The sequence below is a fragment of the Chiloscyllium plagiosum genome, unplaced genomic scaffold (genome assembly GCF_037043375.1).
Source record: "Chiloscyllium plagiosum isolate Xiang-an unplaced genomic scaffold, Cpla_swu_hap1 HiC_scaffold_43, whole genome shotgun sequence".
In the NCBI taxonomy this organism is placed as follows: domain Eukaryota; kingdom Metazoa; phylum Chordata; class Chondrichthyes; order Orectolobiformes; family Hemiscylliidae; genus Chiloscyllium; species Chiloscyllium plagiosum.
This window is the reverse complement of record NW_028270181.1, coordinates 23,498,074-23,508,672: the sequence shown is the minus strand read 5'-3', so window position 1 is coordinate 23,508,672 and position 10,599 is coordinate 23,498,074. Positions and strand designations below refer to the sequence as shown.

Genomic DNA, 10,599 nt, shown 5'->3' with positions numbered 1-10,599 from the left:
GCGTGCTCGCTCTCTCTCTCTCTCTCGCGCGTGCTCTCTCTCTCTCTCTCTCTCGCGCGTGCTCTCTCTCTCTCTCTCTCTCGCGCGTGCTCGCTCTCTCTCTCTCTCTCTCGCGCGTGCTCGCTCTCTCTCTCTCTCGCGCGTGCTCGCTCTCTCTCTCTCTCTCTCGCGCGTGCTCGCTCTCTCTCTCTCTCGCGCGTGCTCGCTCTCTCTCTCTCTCGCGCGTGCTCGCTCTCGCGCGTGCTCGCTCTCGCGCGTGCTCGCTCGCGCGCGTGCTCTCTCTCTCTCGCTCTCTCTCTCGCTCTCTCTCTCGCTCTCTCTCTCGCTCTCTCTCTCGCGCTCTCTCTCGCGCTCTCTCTCGCGCTCTCTCTCGCGCTCTCTCTCGCGCTCTCTCTCGCGCTCTCTCTCGCGCTCTCTCTCGCGCGCTCTCTCTCGCGCTCTCGCTCGCTCGCTCTCTCGCTCGCTCGCTCTCTCTCGCGCTCGCTGTCGCGCGTGCTCGCTCTCGCTCTCTCTCTCGCGCGTGCTCGCTCTCGGTCGCTCTCGCGCGTGCTCGCTCTCGGTCGCTCTCGCGCGTGCTCGCTCTCGGTCGCTCTCGCGCGTGCTCGCTCTCGGTCGCTCTCGCGCGTGCTCGCTCTCGGTCGCTCTCGCGCGTGCTCGCTCTCGCGCGTGCTCGCTCTCGGGCGCTCTCGCGCGTGCTCGCTCTCGGGCGCTCTCGCGCGTGCTCGCTCTCGGGCGCTCTCGCGCGTGCTCGCTCTCGGGCGCTCTCGCGCGTGCTCGCTCTCGCGCTCTCGCTCTCTCGCGCGTGCTCGCTCTCGGGCTCTCTCGCGCGTGCTCGCTCTCTCGCTCTCGCGCGTGCTCGCTCTCGCGCTCTCGCGCGTGCTCGCTCTCTCGCTCTCGCGCGTGCTCGCTCACGCTCGTGCTCGCTCTCGCTCGTGCTCGCTCGTGCTCGCTCGTGCTCGCTCTCTCGCTCTCTCGCGCGTGCTCTCGCTCTCTCGCGCGTGCTCTCGCTCTCTCGCGCGTGCTCTCGCTCTCTCGCGCGTGCTCTCGCTCTCTCGCGCGTGCTCTCGCTCTCTCGCGCGTGCTCTCGCTCTCTCGCGCTCTCTCGCGCTCTCTCGCGCTCTCTCGCGCTCTCTCGCGCTCTCTCGCGCTCTCTCGCGCTCTCTCGCGCTCTCTCGCGCTCTCTCGCGCTCGCTCTCGCTCTCTCGCGCGTGCTCTCGCTCGCTCTCGCTCTCTCGCGCGTGCTCTCGCTCTCTCGCGCGTGCTCTCGCTCTCTCGCGCGTGCTCTCGCTCTCTCGCGCGTGCTCTCGCTCTCTCGCGCGTGCTCGCGCTTGCTCTCTCTCGCGCGTGCTCGCGCTCGCTCTCGCTCTCTCGCGCGTGCTCGCGCTCGCTCTCGCTCTCTCGCGCGTGCTCGCTCTCGCTCTCGCTCTCTCGCGCGTGCTCGCTCTCGCTCTCTCGCGCGTGCTCGCTCTCGCTCTCTCGCGCGTGCTCGCTCTCGCTCTCGCTCTCTCGCGCGTGCTCGCTCTCGCTCTCGCTCTCTCGCGCGTGCTCGCTCTCGCTCTCGCTCTCTCGCGCGTGCTCGCTCTCGCTCTCGCTCTCTCGCGCGTGCTCGCTCTCGCTCTCTCGCGCGTGCTCGCTCTCTCTCTCTCGCGCGTTCTCGCGCTCTCTCTCTCTCTCTCGCGCTCTCTCTCTCTCTCTCGCGCTCTCTCTCTCTCTCTCGCGCGCTCTCTCTCTCTCGCGCTCTCTCTCTCTCTCTCGCTCGCTCTCTCTCTCGCTCGCTCTCTCTCGCGCTCGCTGTCGCGCGTGCTCGCTCTCTCGCGCGTGCTCGCTCTCGCTCTCGCTCTCTCTCTCGCGCGTGCTCGCTCTCAGTCGCTCTCGCGCGTGCTCGCTCTCGGTCGCTCTCGCGCGTGCTCGCTCTCGGTCGCTCTCGCGCGTGCTCGCTCTCGGTCGCTCTCGCGCGTGCTCGCTCTCGGTCGCTCTCGCGCGTGCTCGCTCTCGGTCGCTCTCGCGCGTGCTCGCTCTCGGTCGCTCTCGCGCGTGCTCGCTCTCGCGCTCTCGCGCGTGCTCGCTCTCGCGCTCTCGCTCTCTCGCGCGTGCTCGCTCTCGGGCTCTCTCGCGCGTGCGCGCTCTCGGTCTCTCTCGCGCGTGCTCGCTCTCTCGCTCTCGCGCGTGCTCGCTCTCTCGCTCTCGCGCGTGCTCGCTCTCTCGCTCTCGCGCGTGCTCGCTCTCTCGCTCTCGCGCGTGCTCGCGTGCTCGCTCTCGCTCGTGCTCGCTCTCTCGCTCTCTCGCGCGTGCTCTCGCTCTCTCGCGCGTGCTCTCGCTCTCTCGCGCGTGCTCTCGCTCTCTCGCGCGTGCTCTCGCTCTCTCGCGCGTGCTCTCGCTCTCTCGCGCGTGCTCGCGCTCTCTCGCGCTCTCTCGCGCTCGCTCTCGCTCTCTCGCGCTCGCTCTCGCTCTCTCGCGCTCGCTCTCGCTCTCTCGCGCGTGCTCTCGCGCGTGCTCTCGCTCGCTCTCGCTCTCTCGCGCGTGCTCTCGCTCTCTCGCGCGTGCTCGCGCGCTCTCGCGCGTGCTCGCGCTCGCTCTCGCTCGCTCGCGCGTGCTCGCGCTCGCTCTCGCTCGCTCGCGCTCGCTCTCGCTCTCTCGCGCGCGCTCGCTCTCGCTCTCGCTCTCTCGCGCGCGCTCGCTCTCGCTCTCGCTCTCTCGCGCGCGCTCGCTCTCGCTCTCTCGCGCGCGCTCGCTCTCGCTCTCGCTCTCTCGCGCGCGCTCTCGCTCTCTCGCGCGTGCTCGCGCGCTCTCGCGCGTGCTCGCGCTCGCTCTCGCTCGCTCGCGCGTGCTCGCGCTCGCTCTCGCTCGCTCGCGCTCGCTCTCGCTCTCTCGCGCGCGCTCGCTCTCGCTCTCGCTCTCTCGCGCGCGCTCGCTCTCGCTCTCGCTCTCTCGCGCGCGCTCGCTCTCGCTCTCGCTCTCTCGCGCGCGCTCGCTCTCGCTCTCGCTCTCTCGCGCGCGCTCGCTCTCGCTCTCGCTCTCTCGCGCGCGCTCGCTCTCGCTCTCGCTCTCTCGCGCGCTCTCGCTCTCGCTCTCGCTCTCTCGCGCGCGCTCGCTCTCGCTCTCTCGCGCGCGCTCGCTCTCGCTCTCGCTCTCTCGCGCGCGCTCGCTCTCGCTCTCGCTCTCTCGCGCGCGCTCGCTCTCGCTCTCGCTCTCTCGCGCGCGCTCGCTCTCGCTCTCGCTCTCTCGCGCGCGCTCGCTCTCGCTCTCGCTCTCTCGCGCGTGCTCGCTCTCGCTCTCGCTCTCTCGCGCGTGCTCGCTCTCGCTCTCGCTCTCTCGCGCGTGCTCGCTCTCGCTCTCGCTCTCTCGCGCGTGCTCGCTCTCGCTCTCTCGCGCGTGCTCGCTCTCGCTCTCTCGCGCGTGCTCGCTCTCGCTCTCTCGCGCGTGCTCGCTCTCGCTCTCTCGCGCGTGCTCGCTCTCGCTCTCTCGCTCTCGGTCTCGCTTTCTCTCTCTCTCTCTCTCTCTCGCTCTCGCATTCGCACTCGCTCTCGCTCACCCCCTCTGTCTCACACACGTGCACACACACACATTCTTTACTTGCTCCACAATTAACTGCCTGCTCTGCAATCTGAAAAGTTTGAACTGAGTGGTGTGACCGTTGTATCTTCTTGTTGTTGCATTGTCACATTAAAGGAAGTCATTAGTGGGAACGCAAAGTACCAGTGAGATGGGAACCTTAACAGCATGGAGAGTAAGAGGGGAAAGATATATAAAAGAGACCTAAGGGACAACTTTTTCACGCAGAGGGTGGTACATGTATGGAATGAGCTGCCAGAGGAAGTGATGGAGGCTGATACAATTGCAACATTTAAGAGGCATTTGGATGGATATATGAATAGGAAGGGTTTGGAGGGATATGGGCCGGGTGCTGGCAGGTGGGACTAGATTGGGTTGGGATATCTGGTCGGCATGGATGGGTTGGACTGAAGGATCTGTTTCCGTGCTGTACATCTCTATGACTCTGTGACTATGTGGAACTGAACAGTTATGTTCAAATGAGTAGGTTTGTGACAGCAAAGTTTGACTTCAGTGGTAAGTGGAAAGACGTTTTGACAGAGGTTGAGGGTATATTTTTACATGAGATCAACTATTACTCAAGCATATATGGTGGTCATGCAACATCAACAGCAATGACTTTTTGAAAGGCCATGCAGGAAGGGTGAGAGTAGATTAATTAGTACAAGATTGAATAAAGGTAAAGTCACCATAGTCTTAGCAGGCTCCGTGGCTGATAATGGTTGGTGTTGGGATTAGCTAAATTCTTGCAGAGAGTAGTATGGATATTATGAGTCCAAATGAGTGTGTTAGCTGTAACCATTCTGTGATTCTAGTTAAATCGGTATTTGTTTATTGGAGATTTATTGCAACTGCATTGGTGAAAAGAAGGAATCTGAGAAGGGCTAGTCATAGGAATGGTGATGTTCTGAGATGATTACACTAAAGATCGATAATTCAATTATGTTTTTGTCAAGAGTAGTGAAATATAGCAGAGCATTAGTCTGCATCCATAAGTGTGCTGCTCTTGAATCTAGTCCTTGCTGACTTGATACATTAAATTGATGTTGTTAGTTTCAAAGTAGGCCTGCTGTTTAGCATAAACCTCTTCATTTTTCTATACTTTTTTGCAACAAAGGATTGAGAAAGGAGTTGCACATTTTTATTTAAAAAAGCAAATTACGAAACTCCAAAATCCTGTTTATGCTGCTGCTTTGTTTATACAGTTGAGGGGGCTGTTGTAGATGGGCTGGCAACAGGTTACTACTGATTGTTTTTTTTGAGGTTGTGACTAGTTATGGATATCAAGTCTATTAGGTTGACAGTAACTATTTACTTGTTCCTGGCTAGTTGAACAGCTTGTGATTGTGAACAATACAGACAAAAGCCTTCAGAATGCTGCAAAAGGCTAATGGTGTGTCTTTCTCTTCAGTAAAATACCTAAAACCTGAAAAATGCTAGTTTAATTTCCCTCACCCGATGTTACAAGCCATGGCCTTTATAACCAATAACCAAGAGAATTTGCAGTTGGTGTACTAATCACCTGTTCATCCTTTGAAGAGGAAAGAACCTGAGAAAAAATGATTATTCAACAGAGTTCTGACAAGCAAAAGGATCATCTCAAAGATCTTTGTGAACTAAACTGGGATAATTGAACTGCTTCCCCAGTGTTATAACCTGCATGCAATCATTTTTGAGGTAATCGATGATGGAGTGGCTTTTGGGGGAGTTCCAGAGCTAGGTCATGGAAAGAGAAAATGCAAGGGTTCCTTGTAAAATTTTAAGATTTGACAACCCACAGTCTCACTATATTTTGAATGTTGTTGGAGTGGTATGCTGTTGAGAAACCTATGATCTGATTTAGCCACATTAGCTATTTGATGTATCTTGTGGGATTCAAGCATGGTTTGTATGTTACGCATGTTTACCTCTGTTTAATTCAGGCAGTGAGAATATAAGTTGTATTTGTATTGTAGACTGTGTTATCGTTCTGACTTTGTGCAGTAAAGTGTACTAGTGTTTGTTCAAAACCTTGGAATCTTGTGGTTTTATTCTTTTCGTGAGCGTTTTGGATTTTGCTCTTTTGACAACTTTTTAAAAAGAAGTTGTAGGTCCCAAGCTAGATCATAACAAAGTTGGTGTATGGGCTGGGATCATAAAATCCATACTAAACAAGTTTTATACATGTGAATAAAAACAATTGAAGAGTCCTGTTGACAACGTGTGGTAATGGCTGTAATTCCATTTATTTTCTAAACCAAGAGAACCTAATGCTGTATTCTACTAATATAGCGTTACCAAGTGATGCAGCGGGCCCAGCAGCAGATGATGCAGAACTGCTATCTTCAGCAGCAGTACACAACAGCCTTGCAGCACCAAGCAACTTTGCAGCAGATGATGGCACAAGTGTCTGTTCAACAGGTGGCTTTACAACAACAGCAACAGCAACAGGCTCTGGTGAGAACTTAAAAATGCAGTTATTTAATTAGTTTTTTAACTAGTGCTTTATGTACATAATTTCATCTTGTTGAACCAATAGAATTTTCAAATCTGAGAACTTGGTCCCATTTGTAAATGCGCTGTTCAACAATGATAACTTAATATACACAGCATTTCTGAAATGCAAAACTGTTCTGTGCTATTTAGTGTGATGGTCAGAAATAAATGGAGCCAAATTGGGCGTTATTGGGAAGGCTAAAAGTTAGAGTTGCTTTAAGGATCTTATAGTTGAGAGAAATAAGAGTTAAAGAGGTCTAAGGAGGAACACTCAGAAGATAGGACCTAAATGGTCAGTGACATGACACTCAATGCTGGAGGAAAGGGTATGTTTTAGGGATGGTTGATTATTGAAATTGGTAAGGACAGAGCTGATGGTTGAATGTAACTCCTCCCACTCCCTTGGCGACGTATCCATCCTAGACTTCCCCCACTACCAAAATAAGTCCACACACAAACTGGAGGAACAACACTTCATATTCTGCCTCCAGAGTTTACAGCCCAATGGCCTTAAAATCTCCCAACCCGCAACCTCATCCCATGTCCAGCCTTCCCTGTCCTCCCTGCCACCTTGACTGGATCTAACCTGTCCATCTTCCTTCTCGCCTATCTGCTCCACCCTTCCCACTGACTAATCACAATAACCCCCAACCTGCATCCATCTACCTTCTCCCCCAACTCCCTCTCTTTATTTCTCTGCTCCCTTCCCTACTCCCCAGCCCTGATGAAGGGTTCCAACTCAAAACGTTGACTTTCCTGCTCCAATGATGCTGCCTGACCTGCTGTGCTTTTCCAGCTCCATTTTTTTACTGACTCTGACTTCCAGCATCTGTTGTCCGCAATCATCTCCAAGATATTGAGGTTGCGAAACAACCTGTTTGCCTTGAGACTGTGGCTGTACATGGAATCCATGGCAAGGTACAACATTTGCAGTTAGTTCTCAAGATAATATTTTGTATCTTCCCAACTGATGGAGTTGTACCTTATCTAAGACTGGATGTTTGGCAAACAGTCTTAAAAGATGCAGGCAGTAGTAGAGGTTTGCCAGAGGTGAAGTAGTAGCAGAACTAGGTATCATCACTGTAACTCCTGATTGCAGTAGTTGCAGAGTAGGGACTCTTGTTGGCAAGATTGTGGCTGCAGTGGCAGGAGTGTGGTATGCCCAGAGGGTGGAGCTCCTGGCATAATCAAGGTAACAGCAGAGCCAGAGATTCCTGGTTCTGGTTGCGATAGGCCCAGAGTTAGGAACTCCGGGTTATTGGCGAGGCGGCAGTGGGAGCTTCCGATTGTGGTCAGCTTGGAGCTGGAGACCCCTGGTTACTGGCAAGGCAGTGTTTGCAGTGGTCCAGAGCCAGGGACCTCTGATTATTGGCAAGGTGGTGGCAGTGGAGTTGTGGACTCCTGGTTGCAGGGCAAGTATGGGTTCAGCATGGGACCCAGCATTGGTACCAACACTGGCAAGATGGGTCCAGCTGCCAAGAGACAGGACCTGAAGAGGGGTGACTCCATTGGGTGGTGCTGGAGGTTCAGGACTTTTTCTTTCAGTTATATCTTTTTCTTCTTTTTATTCTTAAACTATTCAAAATGGTGCTAAATTGTGGCAACAGTTGAAGCTTTTCACAGTGTTTTACAGTATGATTAACTAAATCATTCAATTTAATTCATCAATGCATACATGAAGACTTGACTCCACATGTACAGATGTTGTGCCAAAGGATAGTGTTATGACATGGTGGTGAACCCCTCTTAATTAAACTAAACATCCAGAAAAGCTCACCTGTCCTTGTAATCTGTTAAAATATGAGTGACTGAACTCCCAAATTTCATGAATTAAAGAAAGCAATATCAATTTATCTTTACCTCTAAAAGTGTACATTAAACAACAACTTTGCACAACTGTAAGCCCCCCTTTCTCTTAACTGCTTATTATCTGCCTCCAACTCTATAACAATTTGCTCTACCAGTAAAACACTTAGTAAAATTACATCAACTTAATTTCAATACCATACACATCTTCGGTGTCTGTCTTCCATCTGAAGATCTCCCTGGGTTGTCATCTTTTTACTGTGAAGATGTTTCATATGAAAAGATACCCTTGGTAGAGAGTGTTTCAATGTCTTGGGTCTCTCTCGATGGGAGTTGCTCTGTCTGATTTTCAAAATGCCTGCATTTTTTTAATATCCCCAACATTGGATTGTCTCATTGGTTCGATATTGGCAAAACAAAAAACCCAAACAAGTTTGAATTTAAGTATTCTGGGGCGCAATTTAAACTGATTGGTTAAAGTTGAATTGTCAAAACAGCAACTAACTCCGGTATCTATTTCACAGCCAAATGTTACATATTTTTAATTTTCCAGTACACTCTGAGACTGTTCTTGTAAGCTCTGTGTGCAGAACAACATTCACTCTGTCTTAAAGGTAGAGTACATGCCTTCAACTCCATAACACCTCCCCCTTGAAGAAAAGAATGAACCATCATAATGAAAAGATGGCTTCTTTTTTTCTAATTCTTAATCCCATTACAGTGAAATGCACAGGTCATTAATCAAAGTTCACATTAATTTCTACACGCATATATAACATTGGAATCTGATCAATCTTATCTATACTTTCTCCTTTAAATCCATGATCATGCATCTGCTACCACAATCTTACGACCCGCAACATGTACAATTTGTAAATCAAAATCTATAGCATAAGACTCCAATGAAATACTCTCATATTTTTGTCTTTAAGTCATTCCAAGAATATAAGAGGATTGTTGTCTGTGTACACAACTGTCTTCGACACATTATTCGTCACTTAAACATTAAACTGTTATATGGCCAGGACCAAACTCAGTAATTTTTCGATAGTAGAGTAGTTTCTCTTATGGGTGTTGAGTTTCTTTGAAAAGTAGCCAGTTGGCCGTACAGTTCCACCAACAACATCCTGTAGCAGTACAGCTCCAATTCCTATATTGTTAGTATCGATTGCAACTTTGAAGGGTTTCAAATGTGGTGTAGCGGTTACTACTGCTTTTAAGTTCTCAAATGCCTCCTGGCATTGTTCTGTCCATTGAAATTTTGTATTTTTATTTAGTAAATCTGTTAGTGTACCACCATGCTGCTGAAGTTTGGAACAAACTTCTTGGAGAATCTGCTCAGCCCCAAACATCGAAGCACCTCTTCGAGGTTGGTCGTGGCAATTCCTCGATGGCCTTTGTCTTTGCATTCCTTGAGGGGGTCAACCTTCCATGACCGATGTTATATCCCAAGAACGTCACCTCTGCCGTCTGTTTTCTTTAAGTTTCTTTTAAATTTTGCTTCTCTTAATCGTTCAAAGAGCTCTGCCAACTGTACCATGTGATCTTTCCATAATTCGCTAAAGATCACCACCAGATACACTGCACAATTTTTTAATCCAGCCACAACTCTGGTATCTATTTCACAGCCAAATTTTCATTTTCCAGTACACTCTGAGACTGCTCTTATAAGCTATCTGTGCAGAACAGCATTCACTCTCTCTTAAAGGTAGAATACACGCTTTCAACCTCAAAACAATAGCTTGTGAATTAGGAAATGTTCAGGGACTTTTGAGGTTGAAGATAAAGGATAGATTATTTGAGGTCATGGTGTGGGGATAGGGACTTCAGTAGAAAGGATCACTGAAGGTCTTTTGTCAATGCTTCCATAACAATGGGTGAAATTGACTGAGGTCAATACCACTCAGTAGGTGTAAAGACATGCATTCGTTAACAATGCTGTAACTGATCGTATCAAAGATGTAAAGGGTGAGAATGAATAAGGCACTATTATCAAAGTCTCAGTGTTACTTGTACGTTTGTTTTAGGGTTACTTATCAGGGCCAAGTGTCAAATATGGCTCAGTAGTTATCACCATTCTTGCTGATTCACAAGATTTTGAGTTCAAATCCCATCCCATGTTACGAGCACAAATGTTTCTACTGACATTTCAGAGCAGTACTGAGCGGGTGCTGCTTTGTTGTCTTTTGATGAAATGATAAACTGAGCCCATCTGCCAAATGGGTGGATGTAAAAGCTTCTCTGGAAGTATTTCAAATACTGCAAGAGAAGTAGTCTTGGTATCCAGATTCAAATTTAGCACCACAGAACACTTGCTATCTGTTCATAATTACATTGTTGTTTGAGGGAGCTTGTTGTGCACATTTGCTGCTACATTTCTAATGTTACAACACTTCAAAATTACTTCATTGACTGTAAAACACTTTGAGACTAAATAGTTGGGAATCATGAGTGCAGATCTTAGAAAATTTAAGCAGATAAATTACAGGGGGATTGAGCAATGAATTGGGAGAAGACCACATACAGAAGAAAGGTGATTGTGGAATGGGGTGGTGGTTAGCAAAAGAGCAGATTGAGGGTTGTGTGTTCGGGGAGTGGATGACTGCTGTGGTTTGAGAAGGAGATGGGATACCTACCTGATCAGCTCAATTCTGTGATGCTTAGCAATTAGTATGTTAGCTGTCTGAAGACTTCTGACCTGTCTGAAGACTCAAATAAGTCTGTGATTGCATCATGGATTTAAATAGCAGCATTCACTTCATACTT

At 50.3% G+C, this 10,599-nt stretch overlaps 1 protein-coding gene across 5 annotated transcripts in view; it reads left to right on the top strand.

Annotated features, from left to right (window-relative positions):
• The window catches only part of LOC122541795 (AP2-associated protein kinase 1-like), a 122,217-nt gene that overhangs the window by 67,477 nt on the left and 44,141 nt on the right, over positions 1-10,599 (top strand). For all 5 annotated transcript variants that reach the window (XM_087982539.1, XM_087982543.1, XM_087982542.1 and 2 more), the window contains exon 12: positions 5,824-5,988. In XM_087982539.1, coding sequence (XP_087838665.1) covers positions 5,824-5,988 — 165 coding nt within the window. The remainder of the gene's footprint in view (positions 1-5,823; positions 5,989-10,599) is intronic.